At 36.5% G+C, this 21706-nt stretch overlaps 2 protein-coding genes across 12 annotated transcripts in view; both read left to right on the top strand.

Moving 5' to 3' along the window:
• The window catches only part of PTGR2 (prostaglandin reductase 2), a 62020-nt gene extending 50035 nt beyond the window's left edge, over window positions 1–11985 (top strand). For all 6 annotated transcript variants that reach the window (XM_079129853.1, XM_079129851.1, XM_079129856.1 and 3 more), the window contains 6 exons: window positions 4299–4469; window positions 5299–5508; window positions 6259–6380; window positions 7832–7919; window positions 9204–9243; window positions 10834–11985. In XM_079129853.1, the coding sequence (XP_078985979.1) occupies window positions 4299–4469; window positions 5299–5508; window positions 6259–6380; window positions 7832–7919; window positions 9204–9243; window positions 10834–10910 (708 nt within the window). In that variant the 3' untranslated portion in view covers window positions 10911–11985. The remainder of the gene's footprint in view (window positions 1–4298; window positions 4470–5298; window positions 5509–6258; window positions 6381–7831; window positions 7920–9203; window positions 9244–10833) is intronic.
• A 1208-nt stretch (window positions 11986–13193) lies between these two features.
• ZNF410 (zinc finger protein 410) overlaps window positions 13194–21706 on the top strand; it is a 33181-nt gene continuing 24668 nt past the window's right edge. For 3 of the 6 annotated variants that reach the window (XR_013762255.1, XM_079129815.1, XM_079129819.1), the window contains exons 1-3: window positions 13194–13289; window positions 17442–17624; window positions 18814–18949. Coding sequence is in view for 5 of the 6 variants with exons in the window: in XM_079129815.1 (XP_078985941.1) it covers window positions 17592–17624; window positions 18814–18949 (169 nt within the window). In the remaining variant the exon portion in view is untranslated. Of the gene's footprint in view, window positions 13290–16575; window positions 16719–17103; window positions 17182–17441; window positions 17625–18813; window positions 18950–21706 lie in introns of those variants that run through there. The other 3 variants (XM_079129816.1, XM_079129818.1, XM_079129817.1) reach the window with 3 other exon arrangements.

Genomic DNA, 21706 nt, shown 5'->3' with positions numbered 1-21706 from the left:
CCTCCCCCTCAGATGATTTCTTCAGCATTTTAGAACAGTGAGGAATGGTTTAGTCTCATAACCAAGTGAGAGTGAAGACATTGGCCACATAATACACATGCTCCATTTTTTTAAAAAAAATTCTGAATCTTGGGCAATCATTCTCTTGTAACTACTTTATAGTTTCTAAAAGCAGTTATTGTCCAAAGCTGGAAGAACTTAGAGAAAGTCTTCTCAGATGAGCATGTGACTGAATGAAGGGAGGTAAACAAAAAATAAAATTAAAAAAGATGAGGTCTGATAAGGGAGCAGCCGGATAAGAAAATCAAAAAAGGAACAGTAATTTAAAGTTTATTCCAGCTATAATGCAGGTTATTCTGACTTTAAGGTAGCATATCACATGGCATACTTCTGAGTCCATTCCCAACACATTCTTACTTATCTCTGTCTGTTTTATAGATGTACTGTCTGTTTTATAGATCTGCGTAATCTCTGGCACTAAAGGGTCATCTTGGTTTGGATCACATAGCAGTGAACAAATGGATAAAAGAACTTTAGAAATAGTTCATAGCCTATCAATATGCTTATGCTATAATAAGTATATTTGGCCTTTGTTCCCAGCTCCCTGACTCAACAATCTTAAGGAGACCATTGTGATCTTAGAATATCAAGACAAATGCTGCCATTACTGTTAATATTTGAATGATAAATTCTTGTTGTAAATGCAACCTTAGGTGGTTTGAAGGGGTAGTCTGTAGGAAAATGAATTGTCAAAAAGAATATACCACCTTTATATGGGCTGTCATTAGGTCCCATAATTGTGGCTTGCTAATGAAACATATCATCCCCAACTGAACCTGCAGAACACTGTGCTGGAGGGTTACGGGCCAAATCACTAAGTTCCTTATTAATCCGTTTCAGGGTCATAGTCCGTGCTTTTTGTCTGGCTCCTCACTATCGGGTGTGTGCTCAAATGTCCGGCCAAAACTCTTGATTATCTGGGCGGCGGGGAAGGATTGTCTCTTAGTCTCACACAGGCTGTGCCAGACACAGGCCCCCGGCCAGCCAGTGGCCTGGCCTCCCTTCCCTTCCCCTAGCTGTCCACACCCACGTGTACAGAGGGGCTGGGGGCCTCCCTCAAGCTGTGGCCTCAGCCTCCTCCCGGTGCTGCAACTGGTGCCTCCCCCGCCCTCCCTTTTATTCTTAAATAAACTATTTTTGGAGTGTGATTCTATCACCCATTTTGTCACCATGTGGAGGTCTAAGGAGGTCTTTCCAGAGGTAGAGACCTCTACTTGAACCTTCAGGTTCTTGACCATATCACAGAAAATAATTTAAGGGTGTATCAGGTATGAGTAGCAAAGAGATTTATTATAAAGGGAGCATATATATATTCTTAGAGCAGAGTGTGAGCAGTCTCAAAAGTGAGATGCACTACCAGGACTTGAGATCAGGCTTTTATTAGAGTACTTAATTAGGTGCAATGTGTATGATCCAAAGGGACTAGACTTGCTTCAGGATTGGGAAATACTGAGCACGATTGTGTTTTTCCATTAAGAAGTCAGTTTGATATGTAGGTTTCTGCTTATAGCAGAATCTCAGGTGATTAGGTGATTGTACCAGAGTGTCATGGTTCAATCAAATGTTAGCCCCTTGTCTCCCTAAATTAATGGTCTCTGTCTATTGAGGTCCTGTTCTCATTTTACTACATTCCAGAAAACTACAGGGAATTGGAAATCTACAAAATAATTTATGAGTTGTTCAGTGCATACTTACACATCCTGGTCCTCTTCTGTCCCTTATTCTCCTTTATCCAGTTTATTAGTTGTTTACGAGTTATTTGTTCTGTATTTTAACAGGGATATTTTTCCTTTAGAGTCTCAGTGTTCTGTGTCCATAAATTTCTATCTCAATTTTAGGTTAAATTAAAGGTGGCTAAGATATGAGTGCTACATGGGAAATGTTACATGATTATTTTTCATCTTAATAGTTCTAATAAAATAGATTTAACTAGTAATTTCATAGTAGAAAGTGAAAAGGAATATTCAGCCTATCAATATGCTTATGCTATAATAAATTTATTTGGCCTTTGTTCCCAGCTCCCTGACTCAACAATCTTAAAAATCTTGGAATTTGCAGAGCATAGTGGTGCTCTAGCTGCTCTGGAAACTGAGGCAGGATAATCATGAGTTCGAGGCCAACCTTAGCAATTTAGTGAGACCCTGTCTCAAAATTAAAAATAAAAAGGGCTAAGTATATATAGTTCAGTGGTACAGCACCCCTGGATTCAATCCCCAATACCATTAAAAAAAAAAAAAAGTATAGCAGACGGACTGGAAATTGCCTTCTGGAGTGGGAGTAGTTTTATGGTACTAAGACTAGAACTTCTGGAATCCAGCATAACTCCAGGTAGATGGTGTCAGAATTGAATTGAATTAAGTGATAGGTTACATAGTTGGTGAGAACTATAGTGTTGGGGAAAAAACATATCTATGCTGTCAGTAGGTTTCCATGTCAGGTGTAGAGAAACCCTTCTTCTTAGTGCTGTAGTGGGAAATGGTGCAGTTAAAGACAGTTTGCAAATACTTTGGGAATATATATTGGAAATGAAGAAGAGTAATTCAGAAGAGAAAGAGAAATGGTTTTTGCTGAACACAAACTTATCTCACAGTGTTTTGATACTGGCTTTATTAGTAAACAGATATTGCAAATACAAACTATTTTTGTGTACTATAGGCATTCTTACGTATTGCATGCCTCATCTCTCTTAATCCTGGGGGTTGAACCCAAGGCATTGCACATGCTAAGTAGGTGCTCTACCACTGAAGTACATCCTCAGCTCTTTTTATTTTTTTTCTTTAGAGGCAGGGTCTGGCTAAATTGCCCAGGCTGGCCTTGAGTTTGTGATCCTCCTTTGTCAGCCTCCCAAAGAGCCAGCATTACAGGAATGGTATTGCCTAGCCCATTTTATTTATTTATCGTAACTGAACTACAAATAAAATAAGATACTATTGGCGGTATGTTAAATTTTTACCAAAATTATCTATTCCTTAAAAATTATCATAAGGGCCGGAGTTATAGCACAGTGGTAGAGGACTTGCCTAGCACATGTGAGGCACTGAGTTTGGTCCTCAGCACCACATTAAAAATAAATAAATAAAAATAAAGGTATCGTGTCCATCTACAACTAAAATACATATATATTTTAAAAATTATCATAAAACCTGCATTATAGGGAGTCCTATATAATTTTTTTCAATTCCCTCTAATTTTACAGATAAGAATAGAAAAAGAGCAATGTAATTATTGGTAGCACCTCATCACCATATAAACATAAAATGCTAAGTTTAAAGATACTCAATTTATTCTGTAATTAAACTAAAAGAAATTGTGTTGCATCTTCCTTTCTTGGGTTTTTGGTGCTGGGAATTGAACTCAGGGACTTGTACTTGTGCTGTATCACTAAGCTGTACCCCAATCCCCTTCCTTACATTTTTATTGTACATTTTAACTATCAGTAATGAAAATAATTGGAGTCAGGCACCATAGCACATGCCTGTAATTCTAGCACCTAGGAAGATCCTGTCTCAAAAAGGAAAAAGAACTGAGGGTGTAGCTGGCTGGCAGAGTACCCCTAGGTTCAATTGCCAGTACAACACACACAGACAGACAGACAGACACACACACACACACACACACACAGAATAAAAAAGAAAGAAAAAATAAAATAATCAGAGTTTGAGGTTTATTTTTTTTTGTTGCTGTTGAGGTGGGGGTCATGCTTTGTTGCCCAGGTTGGCCTTGATTGGTTCAAAAAAGCTTATTTTTTTTAATAGAAAGAATTTTGTTTTTTATACTCTTTAAAAATATATTATAGAATTTTAACAAAATTGAAGAATGGTTTAGTGAAATTGTTAGTCTTCTTGTACTGCCACAACAAAATACCGTAAGTTGGTGGCTTTAAACAACAAAGATTAATGTTCTTTTCTGGAGGCTAGAAATCCATGATCAGAGTTATGGAAAATTTCATTTCTGGTGATGTCTCTCTTCCTGGCTTGCAGGTAGATACTTTCTTACTGTGTCCTCAAGTGGTCTTTGTCTGGTGAAGGTAGTGGTTGTATTTCTTGTGTTTATTCTAAGGGCACAGAGCCTATTGGATTAGAGTCCCACTCTTGTGACCTCATTTAAGCTTAAATAGCATTGTATCTCTGATACAATTACATAGGAAGGGGGCACACAATTTATTACATAACAAGCTCTATTTTGTCTTAAAAAGGAATTTCTAATGTAATGTTAAAAAGGTATGTATTTTATTTTAGGTAGACCCACAGCTTGTGGATGGACACCTTTCATATTTTCTTGGAGCTATAGGTATGCCTGGTTTGACTTCCTTAATTGGAGTACAGGAAAAAGGTCATATAACTGCTAGATCTAATCAGACAATGGTTGTCAGTGGAGCAGCAGGTGCTTGTGGATCCTTGGCTGGGCAGGTAAACTTTCTGAAAATTATTTTTTTTTAAAGTCATAATTGACCCTCTGGATATGTGTATATAATTTAAAATATAACTGAACAAATTTAAATGTGATTATTTCACATATTTCTGTAGAAATGATGTTATTACCCATAAAACTCTGTTAATAATAATATGAAATATGTGGTAGGTTTTTGTCTTATTTTCTATTAACCAAGCATAGATGTGGTAATGTTGGAGCAGGTCTCATCCATATAAGGGTAAGAATCAGAAACCTGCCTGGAATTTCACAAACTAAAGGTAAATGAGGGGCTGAGGGTGTGGCTCAGTGGTAGAGCCCATGCTAAGCACACAATAGGCTCTAGGTTCAGTCACCAGTACCAAAGCAAAAACAACAACAAAAATGAACTACTGATATTTTTTAAAAACCCTCAAGTAAGAAAACATTTATTGAGCTTTAGAAATAAAGTAAATATTTTGATAGAATTATCAAATAAGTTCATTGTTTTATAGGAAACCATTAAGACAAAATATTTTATTTTAGGTGTGATTTTAGTTTCTCACAGGCCCGAAAAGTACTGAATTTTAAGAGAGTGATGTTTTAACTAAGTATTCCTTTTATAAAATCAGATTTAAATTGTGAGTTTTAAACTGAGACTGACTTTATTTTTTTAAGGGATGACATTATCTCTCCTCAGTTCTATTGGTTGCTTTTTGTTAAAAGCTGTGTAATCTAACCTAAATTGTTGAACACTCTCATATACTTAAAATATCTTGTATACGTTCACGTTTTTACCATAAACATGACAATATAAAGCCATTTAATTTTCAGAAATATCCCTCCTAGATTGGCCATTTGCTGGGCTGTTCCAGAGTGGTGGGAATTTGTGGAACACAAGAGAAATGCCTCCTTTTGACCTCAGAACTGGGCTTTGATGCTGCAATTAATTATAAAAAAGGGAATGTGGCAGAACAACTCCGAGAATCATGCCCAGCTGGAGTGGATGTTTACTTTGACAATGTTGGCGGTGACATCAGCGATACAGTGATAAGTCAGGTTGTTTGCTGATTTGTGTTACAAAGTTGAATACTGCATTTTATTTGTTGTGATATATTTTTATCTCATACTGAGGGGGGAAACTTCATAAAATTGTAGGGTTAACTGTAACAAATAATGTGATGGTCCTTATCTAAGTGATATAAGAGAGCTTGCTAATATCTACTTTCATATACCTATAGATTTGTACTGTGATTGATGTTTCAGTTCTTGTCTAGCAGTATTTTCACCTTAAATTTATTTTTGTGAAAAATTACAGTTGCATTTTTAAATGAAATGGTAAAGTTCTGACCCCTAACTTGCCACTGACCAAGTCGCAGCCACGGGAATAGGTTTTCATAGATTGTATTTATAATTTTCTTTATTAAAAATGTTGTAAAATATCAGCATGAGCTATTAACAATGCATAGTCCTGTACTGTATATAAAATTATTTGCAGGTAAGGTTAAATTAAATCCAAAGAAATACAATACTTTTACTAATAAAAGCAGTGACAGTGACAACTAATATAATTCTTTTGCTGATTAAGAAACTTTCATTTGCCTTTATATTCCTTTGGGGTGAATTTGTTGCTAGATAATTAAAACTTTTAAATACATATAATATCTTCAAAATCTTCAAAGCAAACTTAATTGGCAATGAAAGATTAAATAAAGTGGTCAAGGAGGTTTTCATTTAGGCAGCCATGAAATCCATAAACAAGAAAGGTGTCTATATTAGGATGTTATCATCAAAGATTTTTCTGTACAGATGAATCAGAACAGCCACATCGTCCTGTGTGGTCAGATTTCTCAGTACAATAAAGATGTGCCCTATCCTCCTCCACTGCCCCCACCTATAGAGGCAATTCAGAAGGAAAGAAACATTACAAGGTATGTCCTCTCTCTTTGACCTTATTACCAGATTCAGCTTCAAGGAGGGATATATATGGAATGTACTGTTATTCAATATAGTTTTTCCTTAATAAAATTCAAAGATATATATGTATGTGTATACATTTTTTTATATAAACGGAGTATAATTTCATTCTTCTGGTTGTACATGATGTAGAATCACACTGGAATCACACCAGTCATGTAGTCATATATGTACCTAGAGTAATGAATGATGTCAGATTCATTCTACTATCCTTTCTACCCCCATACCCTTCCACTCCCTTCACTTCCCTGTATCTAATCCAAAGTAACTCTATTCTTCCCTACCCACCCCATTATTATGAATTAGCATCTGCATATCGGAGAAACATTCAGCCTTTGATTTTTTGGGGATTGGCTTTCCTCCTTAACATGATATTCTCTAGCACCATCCATTTACTGGCAAATGCCATAAATGCCATTCTCCTTTAAGGTTGAGTAATTCCATTGTGTTTTTTATCCATTCATCTGTTGAAGGGCACCTAAGTTGGTTCCATAGTTTAGCTCTTGTGAGTTGAGCTGCTATAAACATTGTTGTGGCTGCATCACTATAGTAAGCTGATTTTAAGTCCTTTGGGTAAACACCAAGCAGTGGGATAACTGGGTCAAATGGTGGTTCCATTTCAAGTTTTCTGAGGAATCTCCATCCACTTTCCATAATGGTTGCACCAATTTGCAGTCCTACCAGCAATGTATGAATGTACATTTTTCCCCACATTCTTGCCAACATTTGTTGTTGCTTGTATTCTTGATAATTGCCATTCTGACTGGAGTGAGAGGAAACAGTAGTTTTAATTTGCATTTCCCTAATTGCTAGAGATGTTGAACATTTTTTTCATATATTTGTTGATTGATTGTATTTCTTCAGCTATGAAGTGTGTGTTCAGTTCCCTAGCTCATTTATTGATTTGGTTTTTTTTTTTGGTGTTTTTTTTTTTTTTTTTTTGGTGTTAAGTTTTTTTGAGTTCTTTATATATCCTGGAAATTAATGCTCTATATTTTTAAGCTGGTTCAATATTCAGGTTTTGGTTACTTAGCTCCCTAAGATTTCATACTTAATGGCTTTGACTGGGCTGGGTTAGGTGAAAAGAGGATGGGGAAAGGATGATATATATCTACAAAGGAAAAATCACAGTACTGTGGCTAAATGGAGTTGTAGATGCTGGGCAGATATAAACAGTAGAAATCTTGTATTCTTATATTTATAACTACACCTAAAATTATATCTGACCAAACTGATGTGATTAAGGATTAACAGATTTACTAGAGTTCTGGAATGGTTTCATCTTTTTGTTGTTGTTGTTCTGATTAGTTATACATGACACTAGAATGCATTTTGACAATGGTTTCATCTTGAACTCTCACTCCTGCCTGTTCTCTGATCATTAGCCTTTTCTTCTCCACTACAGGGAAAGATTTCTGGTGTTAAATTATAAGGATAAATTTGAGCCTGGCATTCTACAACTGAGTCAGTGGTTTAAAGAAGGAAAGCTAAAGGTAGAACTTACTTCTATTCTTTATCATTATAATTGTTCCTGCTACTTGGTATACTTTTGTATTATTTGAATTATATTATATCAAACATTATTTTAATTATATTATAGCAAACATTTCTCTTTTTATATTGCATCCCAAATAGATGGGACTAGGGCATGCACCACTGTACTTAACCTCAAACATGTTTGTTTCATTATAAAAAATTCCTACAAAAAAAATGTGTACTAAATATCTTTACCTCATGTGAATATAAACTCCTAACTTAAGAAACCATCTTATTATTAACTTTATATAAAATTTACTGTTTTACTTTCTGTAGATTATATTACAAAATCAGTAGTTTTCTCCCAAATATAAATTAGCAATATTCAGTAATTTAATAAGTATTTATGGAATTCTACCATGTATTAGAGACTTCTTTCTAAAAGAAAGTCATAGAAGCACATCCCAGTACCCTCACTTACTCTCCCTGGATATTCTGATGTCTTTCTTAGTTGATGGTTGAAAATCAGGAATTTTTAACCTGGGATTCAGAGATTCTGACCTTGTTCTCTTGATGTTCTTGAAACCCACAAATGATAGGCAATTATATATGTATGTGTGTACTTAGGTACTTTTTTTGTTTTTGAAAAAGAGGGTATATAGCTGGGCACAGTAGCGGATTCTTATAATCCCAGCCTTAGGAGGCTGAGGCAGGAGAAGTTGCAAGTTTAAGGACAACCTGGGCAACCTAGTCAGACCCTGTCTCAAATTGAAATAAAAATAAAAAGGCCTGGGCATCCTGCTTAGCAGGTTCAATCCCCAGTATAAGGGGAGGGGGGAAGTTGGTTATAACTTGTGATCTGTAACTTAATGAAAATTAGACAATGAGAAAACAGAATTTTATAATTTAAAAAAAAATTTTCAAAAACAGAATTTTATTAGGAAAAAAATCAATTGGATACTTTCTGGGTTTCCCATAAGAAATAAAAACATTTATTTTTAGATGGATGGAAAGTTCTAAACAGTATTGCTGCGTTTTGAAAAAAAAAAAAGTCATTAAATATAAGCACTAAAGTTTAAACAATACAAGATCTGCCAGGCGTGGTGCACACGCCTTTAATCCCAGTGACTCTGGCGACTGAGGCAGGAGGACTGCAAGTTCAAGGCCAGCCTCAGCAACTTAGCAAGACCCTGTCTCAAAATTAAAAGGGCTTGAGTGGTAGAGTACCCTGGGTTCAGTCCCCAGTACTACAAACAAAACAAAACAAAACAAAAACTAAAACAAGCTATTTTGATTTACAGATCAAGGAGACTGTGATAAATGGATTGGAAAACATGGGAGGTAAGATGAACATATTTATTTATTATATACGTATGCTCAGCACAAATATTTTTTTCTTTTAATGCTAACTCTCGGGTCCCCACCTTTTCTTTCTTTTTTCTTTTTTTTTATTTTATTCTTTTTTAGTTTTGCTAGGGTGAATCAACGTACTGTCTTTTTCTGTTATTTTTTTGTTTTCCTTCTCTCCCTCCTTTTTTTTTTTTTTTTTTTTGGGGGCAAAGCCAGGGATCAGGGTCTTGCACATGCTAGGCAAGTCCTGTACCACTGAGCAACATCCCCAGCCCAGGTTTTTTTTTTCTTTCTTTCTTTCTTTTTTACAGTACTGAGAATTGAACCCAGAGGCACTCTATCACGGAGGCACATCCCCAGTCATTTTCATTTTTTCTCTTGAGAAAGGTCTCAATAAGTTACCCAGGCTAGCCTCAAACTTGAGATCCTTTAGCTTCATCTCTGAAGTAGCTGGGATTACAGGGATATGCCACTTGGCCTGGTATGTTTTTTGTTTGTTTGTTTGTTTTCTTTCTTTTTTCAACACTGGAGATTGAACTCAGAGGCACCTTACTACAGAGCTATATCCCCAACTCTTTATTTTTTATTTTGAGATAGGGTCTCACTAAGATGCTGGGGCTGTCCTCTAACCTGTGATCCTTTTGCCTCAGCCTCCTGAGTCCCTGGGATCACAGGTGTGCACCACAATGCCTGCTGTTTTCTCCTTTTTTAAAAAAATTGTTTTAGTTGTCTGTGAACCTTTATTTTATTTTTTTATTTATATGCGGCGCTGAGAATTGAACCCAGTGCCTCACAGCCTCACACATGCTAGACAAGCACTCTACTGAGCTACAACTCCAGCACTGTTTTTTAATCATTTATTTCTTCCCTGTAAAACCATACTTCAGGTTTCCATAAGTATTGTAATCAAAATCTATGTGAGTTCAACTTAGTGGTATTTAAGAGATACTGTTTTCACATCTCAAACTGTAAAATGTTTCCTTGGCTTCTCAAACAGTTTATAAAAAAATGTAAGTTACTTAGGCTTTAGGTTACTTTTTCAGATTAGCTGCTTCTGGAGCATCATAAGTTTGTATTAAGTAAATTTTCAGTATTTAACTTTTTTGCCCAATATACACAGATTTAAGATATTCTCATTTGTTCATTTCACTGAAAAGGGTTAAATCAAACTGATTTTTTCCTTTTTTCAGAAAAAAATCTAATACATTTTGTTAATGTTTACTAAACATAAATTTCACTCACTTGGCATAACAAATGTGTACTGCATTTATTTATTTAATAAAACTTTTTGCTTTTGCTGATAATTTATTCCCATATTTATTTGCCACCAATCTTTAGACTCTGTAAACATTGAACACTGATGTAAATTCAGACATTTCCAATTTAGATAACAACAGTTTAATGGGGTTAGTTTTTCTATAACTTTTACTTGACCTTTCTTTTCATGACAGTTTCCTTCTATGCTTAATATTACAATCCTTGAAGAAGTTATTCAAGCTAATTTTATGTGTCTGACCTCCTGATAAACAAGTATCATAGTGACATTTATCTTTTCAGATAATCAAATTTTTTTCTTTCCAGCTGCATTCCAGTCCATGATGACAGGAGGCAACATTGGAAAACAGATAGTTTGTATTTCAAAAGATATTTCTCTCTAACTGTCATCATCAAGAAGAATCACACATATTTCTTTCCATCTTGCACAAAGATTTTTAAGATAAATTTTAAAAAAACAGCAGATAGTTCTTAATTTAAATGTGATCAGAGTTGATATTTTCTTACATAACTTAATACTTAATTCTTTTCTATACCTTAAATATCATATGTGCACTCTGCATCTAACATTACTAACAATACTGAAATTAAAATGATCTATTTTTCTTTTTTGTTAAAACATGACATGATAATTGTATCAGATATTCTGAAACCACGGAAAATTTGATGCAACTATTAATGAATCATCTTATAAATTTTTTAAATTAATAACTAATTTCAAATAGAATAAGTATTTGAAATGAGAGGCATGTAGTAAACATTTGTTGAACTGGAAAAAAGTTACATGAATCTTAAACTGAAATTGGAATAAGAACAGAATTGGAATGGCCTTTCCATATTGTAGATGGAAATAGGACTTAATGGTATGATATGTATATAAGGACTGGAGGATAGGGTTGGTGGGGTGGGATTCAGAGCATGTGGAAGAGTTTTTGCGAAAGAAGAAGAGGTTTTGAGTTGGGAGTAATAAATAGCTGGTCAGTTGGCTTGAGAGACCAAAAGATCAGATCGAATCCAAAGGATGATCTATTAATGTTTTGCCAAATAATTTACTGTACTGCCTAAAAATATATATAATATATATATAGATAGATAGATGAAAGCATATGTTAATCTTAGTTTAGTGGGCACACACTGTCAAATAGTTGTAAAGGTTAGATAGCAAGTAGATATAAACTTACTGGGAATTTCAGATAACTAAACAAGGCCTGTGGGTGTAACTCAGTGGCACAAGTCTGCTTAGCATATGAGTGGCTTTGAGATCAGTCCCCAGCACCAGAACACCTAAAACAAACCAAAATCAAAACAAAGACAGCTTCAGAAACGTCAGGGCTGACTGGGAAAATTAACCAGTGGTTGTAATCGTGAGTGTTCAAAACCTATTGATGTACCCCTGAGTTTTGTTTTATTAATTGTAACCAACCCTTTGAAACAATAAAATTGAAGATGTTTTTCTGAGTGTGTTTTATGGTAACCTGTACATGTACACACACACACACTTAACTGGGAATTGAATCCAGGGTGCTTTACCACTGAGCTACATCCCCATCCCTTTTTATTTTGTTTGAGATGAAGTCTAAATTGCAGAGGCAGCCCTCCAACTTGGTTTCCTCCTGCCTCTGCTTTGCTGGGGTAGCTGGGCTGCTGCCAATGTACTTTTTACTGCGAAATTTGTAAAAGTAGATTCAAACTGTGTTAGTAATCATTCACTCCAGTTTACTTCAGTGGCCTCTTGTTTTATATATACTTTTCCTCTACCATTTTGTTTCCTGATGGGGCTTTATCTCTTCCCTGTATGTTGATAGGTCCCAAATCTACATCTCTTTTTCTGACTTCTTACTTGAGCTCTGGACCTTTATCTCCAAGTAAACAGCCCTTTGGTACCTCAAACTCTGCTTATCCAAAAAGAGGAATCGTCTTTCCCTGAAATGTTGTGTGCCTAAAGAACTCATTCACCACTTTATATGCCTGGCTTACCTTTTACCTTGAAATGCCTTTTTAAAGAGAACTTTAATTTCCACTGTCACTATTTTAGTTGTTTCTTATTCTTCCTCATGGCAGTGAATATTCAAAAAATTATTTTAAGAAGTTATTTTAAGAAGTCAGTTCCAGCCTGGAACGCAATTGTTCTAGCTCCTAATCAGGCCATCCAAGAGCTCTTTACATGCTAATATTTAGAACCCAGCCTCTAGGGAAATTCACACCCTCCGCCCCAAAATTCTAAAGGAGACTCGATTCATACCCCGTCCCAAATGCAATGCAGAACTTCAATCTACAAGTTCCCTTCTCGGGTGGTGAAGATTTTCAAAGTCCTCTTCACTGACAGCTTTAACAAATGTTTAAGTAGCAGTGTTCTCGTTTGCCTCCATTGTAGCTCCTTAGCTGACGGGGCGGGGGTACTACTCCGTAGCCGCGGGGTGGCAGTGACATCACGGCTAGAATGCACTGACCTGGTTTTCAGGCTTCGTGGATCAAGGAACCCCGAAAGCCAGAGAAAATGAGTGGGACACTGGTGGCCGTGTTTTCGCCACCCCAGGCCGAGCCCTGTGCGGCGAGTTGGATCAGCCCCTTCTGGGGCCCACCGCTGGCAACAGCAGCAGCTTGGCTTCTAGCCAAACAGGTGGGCGTGTGCGCGCGAGGGGCGGGGAACGGCCAAACTTCCTGTCCCGCGCTCAAGCTGCTTCCGGCGGGAGCCGGAAGATACTCTGTGTGGACGGAATTCGCGACCGACTGATTGCCGGCAACCTGTCCGGGACTGGAAGGTAAGCTCCGGGTTGGGGCTGGCGACACCCGCTCGGCCAGATCGTCCCCGAGAGGAGAGGGGACCACTAGTGGCTCCTCGAGGCCTGGGGCCGAGTTCACCCCGGGAGAGGACAGGGAAACTCTTCCCTGGACACCCCTCCCGGATCTGGCAATCCCAGGAGTGGACGGTCTGAAGCCCTACGGCCTCCGCCCTTCCCCTCGCGGTTTGGGTGACGATGTTTTGGCTTCTGTGCTTCCGTTTAGGGGCAGTGGCATGGGAACAAGGCAGCCCAAGAAAACCGGAGTCAGCGAGTACTTGGAGCGGGGGCTCCCGGACTGCACCCGCACCCGGGGCCTGCCCGCAGACCTTGGGGCCTTAGACTTAGGCCTTTGTGATGGGGGAAAGGAATGCCAAGGAGACCCTGCCCCGAATGTTTCAGCCCAGAATTACCCTCTCCTTTCCTCCGTCCACTTACCTTCTGTGTCTGATTAGGGTCGCCTGTGGACCAGGAGGGGCTGGGCCGCCGGTTCCTCTTTCGCCTGTCAGTTCAGGCGGGCATGTAGGCTGAGTATTTACCCATAGGCGGTGTGCGTTTTGCCGGTTGAACTTATCGTCTTGACGTTTCTTAAGAGAATCCTAATAGTTTATTAAAGTTTATTCCACTTGTTCGTGAGGCTCGGAAATGAATTTAGGTACCATTTGGAAGTTAAATATTATTAACTTGGGGATTAAGAATTCGTATTTATGCCTCACTTTGGCACAGGGTCAACGTAGCATGTTTGCAAAGAATAAAAGAAACATTTTAAAATAAAGACAGGTTTTTTTGTTGTTGTTTAGGCAGTGAGAAATTACACTTTGTATTATCTTAGTGTGAGGTAGAATAAAAGGCAACTAAACTTGCCTTTGAGATTTTAGTTCTAGTTTAAACTTTGCATTCAAGTAGATGTCTGTCTCTCTATGTATATTTTTAAATTATTATTATTTTTGGTAAATTATTCAATCTCTAGCTTTGGCGGGGTTGGGGGTTTTCTGTAAATGAAAAGGTTTACCATTAGGGGTTTGACCATTATTTTGAGGCATCCGACTTTCAATAGGGGTTATGGCATAAGCATTTTTGTGTTTTGGAAAACTGAGTTGATTGCATAAACATGGGTTGGAAAGGGAATTTTAAAGGCCTAGGGACCAGATAGAAGCCTATTTAATAGTGTAGTTGAAAGAGACTGGAGACTTAAATAAGGCATTGCAGCAGGAATAAATTTGGGGGACTCAGAGTCACTGGGTTTATCTAAATATAGAGAATAAGAGAGATTATTAAAGATCTAGAATTTGCAACTGAGTGGGAAGAAGATTGGGCAATAATTGAAATGGATAATAACAGGAAGAACAGGTTTGGTGGAGATGATAATCTGGATTTTGTACATTGTTAGGTTTGAGATGCTGTTGGAATTATGTGTAGAAATACTCAGCAAGCAGTTAGAAATGAAGATTTAAGAGTTCAGAAGAGAGATCAGGTCTAAACTTAAAAATTTATGTACATTTGTTGTGTCATTCACTCCTCTACAAGTATTTATTCAGTGCCTCCTATCTGCTTATAGGAATGCTTGTTTGGAAGCCCTTTAAACTTGTAGTAAAGACAACTTGAAAGTGGGAAGTGATTTCAGGGTTTTTTTTCATTTGGGTGATGAAATTGTAAAATTGTGGTTATGGTTACACAACTGTGAATATATTAAAGATAAAGACAATTTAATTGTACTCTTTAAAAATGAGTGAATTGTATAATGTGAACTCTCCGTGAAACTTTTTTTTTTTTTTTTTTTTTTGCGGTGCTGGGGATTGAACCCAGCACTCTATGAACTGAGCTATATTCCCCCACCTGAAACTTACTTTTAAAAAGGATTTGCATTACAGTTTTTGAAATCTATTAAATGGGCAATGGAATTGGAAATAGAAACAAATTTAATTGCATATTTGCCATTATACTACCAACTGATGTACTTAGTTCTGTGTTAAAGATGAGGTTTATGTAGTACACTTGATAAGTTATTCTTTTTTTTTTTTTTTAATTTTTTTTATTGTAAACAAATGGGATACATGTTGTTTCTCTGTTTGTACATGGCGTAAAGGCATACCATTTGTGTAATCATAAATTTACAGAGTAATGTTGTTTGATTCATTCTGTTATTTTTTCCCTTCCCCCCACCCCTCCCATCCCTCTTTACCCTCTATACAGTACTTCCTTCCTCCATACTTGCCCCCCTCCCTACTTTTCTTGTATAGATTATTTCAAATCCAGCTTGCTTATTCTGATGCATCCTTTATTTCATCTTACAGTACACATATGAACCATAAACTTGGCCATCAAAATTGTGTGGTAGTACTCAGTTAAGACACGGATATCCAGTTGTTTCAGAAAATACTTTTGTTATTTTTAAAATGTTATCAGAATAAAAACACACAAAAAAATCATAGCTAACACATAAAGGTCAGTAAATAGTTGTATGGTTTCTTGGAGATTTTACAATCATGAAGGAACTTTAAGATAACCTAAATAAACATCTGGTAACTTCTTGCTTGTTGAGAGTTGAGCTGGAATTGAGGTAAAAGAATTCTTAAGGCTTACAAATTAGAAAGATATATTAACTATTCATTGAACTATTTATACCAACCTTCTCTGTAGGTAGGAGTCCTGGCTCTGCCGCTTGCTTAATAAGTTGAGCAAATGATTTATTGAGCCTTGATTCCTTTCTCTGTAAAAAGATAATGGATAAATTGCATTAAGGTGTTGTAGTGCTTGAGTAAGAAAAATGTATGTGGATAGAAAAGCCAAGGATTTATGATACTTAAGGTGAGAGACTTAAAAGGAGCATTTTCATTTATATCTTATAAATTGTCATTTCTTTACAATGAAAAAATGAGTCTCTCATCTGGAAGGAAAGAGGGAGGGGAAACAAACAATAAACATTTATTCCATTACTTCTAAATGCCCTTTGTGTAAAGTCTGTCTTATTGTAACTTTCTAGCCTACCCTGGTATTAATGGAAAACTTCCATCCTAGGTACATTTTACAGTGTATGATTACACATTGTTTCCAGTTTTGGCAACAATTATACCAAATAAAGGAGTCAGTGACACAATCCTAGGGGAAAAATTAAACTATAAGAGGGTAAGAATTTTGGGCTGGGGGAGTAACTCAGTGGTTGATTGTATGTTTAGTGTACACAAGGCCCTAGGGTTTAATCCCCAGCACTAAAATGAAAGAAAAGAGAGAGAGAGAGAAAGAAAGAATGAATGAATTTAAATTACAGGGAGAAAACAGCTGCACCAGGTTCTAAGAACACTACTTCTAGGAAAAACTGTTCAAATTTTGCCCGTTTTTTTTTTTTTTTTTTTTTTTTTTTTCCCCTTGCTCAATAACAGAAGATTGATCCCAGAGCCTCATGAATGCTAGGTAAGTTTTCTACCTCTGAGCTGTACCTCCACCTTTGACTATTTTTTAATGTTTTTTTTTTTTTTTTCAAATTATCAATACAATATAATTACATTTTAGAAAACTTGGAAAATCAAGAAAAGAATAACAAGTCACACCAACCTACCATACAATATTAGTTACTATCATAGCTATGTGAATTTCCTTTGACTTTGTCCTATGCCTGTCATAACTGGTTTTTTAAAATGCGAATATAATTATTTTTATAATTCAACATGAAGTAATCATTTTTCTTTGTTGCTGCATTGTCTTCATAACCTTATTTTGAAGTGAGAGTGCCATACGTAATCAACAATTCCCTTATTATTGGATATAAATGTGTGTTTACATGTTGCTTCCAGTCCAGGGTCCAACTAAGTTGCCAAGGTTGTTCTCCAACTTGTGATTCCTCCTGCCTCAGCTGCCTAAGTAGCTGGAATTACAAGTATGTGCCACTGTGCCTAGCTTTTTCCATAATTAAGTTCTTTCCGTAGAATGGATTTTAGAAGTAGAAATTCTGCATCCAGACATAAACATCACTATGGGTTTTGTCACCTAGTTGATTTGTTCTGTTTTAAAACAAGGGTTTGGGGCCAAGTTCTCTGTTTGTTTGTTACGATTTTTTTTTTTTTTAATGATATTTTACTTATTTAGCTATATTTTCTCGCTGTTCTTAATGCTTTCTCTTTTTTATCCCTATTTTAGGTTAAATTGATTACCAACTTAGTTCAGCATCTTACAGGAAGAGCATAGTGTTTCCTAGAGGAACATGAGCATAACAGGAAGGTGTCATTGACTCTGAATTAATTTTGAAACTGTTCCCTAAACAGCCACAGGATTTTGGAAGCTGAATCAATGTTATCAGATGAGTTAGAATCCAAACCAGAGGTGAGCCCCCTCAGCTTATTTCCTTTTCTTTTGGTGGGCTATATTTCAGAGTTTATCATTATTAGTTCAGGGGTCAATAAACTTTTTCTATAATGACCTGGTAGTAAATATTCTCAGCTTTGTGGGCCAAATGGATTTGATTGTAAGTATTAATTTATTATTTTTCTATTATTATTTTCTCAAAGATTTTTTTTGTCTTTTGTGATTTTTCTTTTGTATTCGTTATTTAAGGAATGTAAAATTATACATTTAGGTAGTTATATGATGACAAAATATTTTATATATAAATATGTATAGTACACATATGTAATGTGTATGTGTGTACATACATATTTTCTACCACAAACCATTCTTGTATTAATTTTGTATACATCAGAAAATGTTTTCTTTCTAAACATTTGATATCGTTTTTTTGGTTTGTGTATATATGTGGTACTGGCAATTGAACTGACACCCTCACACATGCTAGGCAAGTACTCCCCCAGTGAACCACATTGTTAGCCCTTTTTATTTTGTTTTGAGGCAGGGTCTGTCACTAAGTGTTTCATGTTGGCCTCTAACTTTTAATCTTCCTGCCTCAACTGGGATTACAGAAGTGCATCACCATGCCTGGCTAAGCATTATGTTTTTATAAATATATTTAATTAAAATGAGCATTTTATTTTCATTCATTTTTCTTTAATTTTAGTGAATCTGTGTTGCATAGTGGAAAGGCGATTGAATTTGGAATCACATTACTTAAGTTTGAGGATTGGCACTGCTAGCTAGTCATGTGATCATAGACAAGACGCTAATGCCTTCGTCTTGATATTCGTTGTAAAATACACGTTCAGTCAGCTAATTTAATATGAAGGTTAAAATGTACACAGAAAAATGCTTTTGTAAGATGTAATCAGTACAGTGCAGCTGATTTTTTTTAATAGTTCATTATTTTAAAATTATTTTTATCTTTTCTGTTTGATGGAAAGCGATGGGGTTGATTTAGTTATATAAATAAGCTTTTCTCTAGAACAATGAACATTATGAAATAACTTTAAATATTATTATAGTTAATGTAGTTTTTCTTTGAATATGGCTAAACCTAGTGAACAGTCAAGACAATTTATCATTATTTTTTCATAAACTCAGAGGTTGGGATCGATTCCTAATAACTTCTATATCTTAGTGTGGCCTTTTTTTCACCCCTCAGCTCCTGGTACAATTTGTTCAGAATACCTCCATCCCATTGGGACAGGGACTAGTGGAATCAGAAGCTAAAGACATTACTTGTTTATCCCTCCTTCCGGTGACTGAGGCCTCAGAATGCAGTCGGCTAATGTTATCAGGTAAAAACAAAGATTGCTGGACACAGTATAAAGAAGTTCCAAGGACTTAGCCTACTCTGTGGTACTGATGGAATAATGGAACTGACTTTACAACTGAGTGGTCATGGAGAAAAAGTAATCATGAAAGATATAAGTGTTTCGTAGTTTAAGCCACAGTAATGGCTGCTATTGCCATTCAGTGTGAGTGTGAGGGAAAAAAAGCCAAGGCAGAACTCTGGAACTCCCTGTTGAAGAAATAGGATATGACAAAAGAACCTGAACAGGAAGGAAGGGGTATAGAGTATTTTAGTAGGATGAATATCAGCATGGAGTGGAGGTGTGGAACACAAGGGAAGTCAATATCAGATACTCCTGAGGCACCCAGAGAGAGAGGATCTAAAAGGAAGACATCACTGACCTTGGTTGTCCACAGAGTGAAGTGGGTGGAAAACCAAGTGGCGGTAGATTGAGGTATCAATGCAAAGTATAGTTGAAGAAGTAACTATGTGGTGTTTTCTTTAGACTCTCCTGCTATGAGAAGGAAAATGATAAGGTAGATGGAAATTAGGGGTTTTGTTTGTTTGTTTTGTTTTTAGATCTGATATTTGAGGGTTGTTTTATGCCAAAAGGAAAGAGCCAGTCAGAGAAACTGAAGACAGAAAGAAATAATAAGATGTTCGTAAGGAGGCTGCAGGAGAAATAAGAGGAAATAGAATGCCGAGCATAGGTAGGGAGGGAGATTAGGTTTGGCTGGGAGGAGAGACTCTCAATTGACTATTAGCAAGGAGAATATTATTTTTGGATGTAACGAATTTTTTATACTTTAATCTTTGTTTGAAAATGTGGAGTGTTAGTGTTTAATCAGGGAGGGTAAACATTAGCTTATTGGTGACAACTAGTTCATTAAAACTCTTGTAAGTTAATGTCCTTTGGTGGTATTTCTTAATTTTCTTCTCCCCTTGCAATACTGGAGATACTATCAGTATCCTGCCAGTGAACCTTCCCTCCTCCCCACTTTTTTTTTAGATCTGGTGTGTCTAATTTGCTGAGACTGGCCTTGATCTTGGGATCCTCTTAACTCAGCCTCTTGAGTCCCTGGAATTACAGGCATGCACCATTGCCTGGCTCCTACATAGACTCCCTCCTTATGAAGATAACCTCCATTCTTCCACAGATCACCAGTGTCCTCATATTTTTGTTGTTTTTGTTTTTGTTTTTGGTACCAGGGATTGAACCCAGGGGCACTTAGTCACTGAGCTACATCCCCAGTCCTTTTTTATATTTTGTTAGAAACAGGGTCTTGCTGAGTTGTTTAGGGCCTCCCTAAATTGCTGAGGCTGGCTTTGAACTCCAGATCCTCCTACCTTAGACTCCTGAGTTGCTGGGATTACAGGTGTGCACCACCAGGACCTGCCAGTATCCTCATTTTAGTGATAATCATTTCTTTGTTTTCCAAATTTACCTACCCATGTATAAAACTCTAAATAATGCGGTTTAATCTTAGTTGGTTTTGGACCTTAATTAGTGGAATCATATGATCTATATGTTTTTGTGCCTTTCTTCTTTTACGCCATATTTGTGAGGTTCATCCTTATTGAGTGCAGCTACAGTTTGTTTGGTTGCATTGCTTTGTGGTATTCTGTTATATCAAGTATACCATAATTTCCTTATCCATGCCACTTGTTGATCAATATTTATTACTTAGTGTTGTACTATGACAAACGGAACTACTATGAACTTTAAGTGTTTTTTATGTGTACGTGTGTGGTTAATGTAACATAAAGTTGCCATTTTAACAATTTTTAAATATAAAATTCTGTCACATTAAGTGCATTCACATTATTGTCAACTTTGTTAGGCCAAAGCCTAATGAAAATGGAGGCATTGTCCACTTTTATTTTTGTTTTGTTTTTTCAGTCCTGGAGATTGAACTCAGGTACACTGAACCACATCCAGCCCTTTCTACTTTTTATTTTGAGATAGGGTCTTTCTAAGTTGCTGAGGGCCTCCGTAAGTTGCTGAGGGCCTCCGTAAGTTGCTGAGTCTGGCCTCAAACTCATTATTCTCCTTCCTCAGCCTCCCATGTTGCTGGGATTACTGGCATGTGCCACTGTGCCCAACTTATTTCTATTTCTTATTTTGTTACCTGCCTAAAAGAGGAAGAAGTGATAGCTGCCTTTAAAAAAAAAAAAGAATTAAAATCTCTGAGAATATTGGATGCTTCAGCATTTTAGTAAAATTTCTTCATTATATTTCAACAAAAACTTTTGGAAAGTCTTTTCCATCACTTAGAACAAAGTGTCACGTATATGTGTGTGCCCCCCTCCCCCATACTAGGAATTAAACCCAGGACCTTACATATGTTAGGCAAGTGCTCTATAATTGAGCTTCATCCCCATCCCTTTTTTAAAAATTTTGAGACAGGATCTCTTTAAGTTGCTCAGGCTGCCCTTGAACTTACAATCCTCCTGCTTTAGCCTCCTGAGTAACTGAGATTATAGGTGTATGCCACTGTATCCCGATAGAACAAAGTTCTTGAGAGCAAATCTGAATTTTTTCTTTCTTTAATTTTTAAATTTTTTAGTGGGGATTGAACCCAGGGCATTGTGCATGCTAGGCAATTGCTGTACTACTGTTACACCTCCAGCCCTGAAATATTTATTTACAGTATAAGCCTAGAACTATAATGAAGCATGTTAATGAGTCTATAAAATTTCTTTTTGTTTCCCAGGCTGTTTTTATCCATTCTGATTATCCATCAGGACTGTCATGTACATG

This window comes from Sciurus vulgaris, assembly GCF_902686455.1.
Source record: "Sciurus vulgaris genome assembly, chromosome: 2".
Taxonomy (NCBI): Eukaryota; Metazoa; Chordata; class Mammalia; order Rodentia; family Sciuridae; genus Sciurus; species Sciurus vulgaris.
This window is presented reverse-complemented; position numbering and strand designations above follow the sequence as displayed.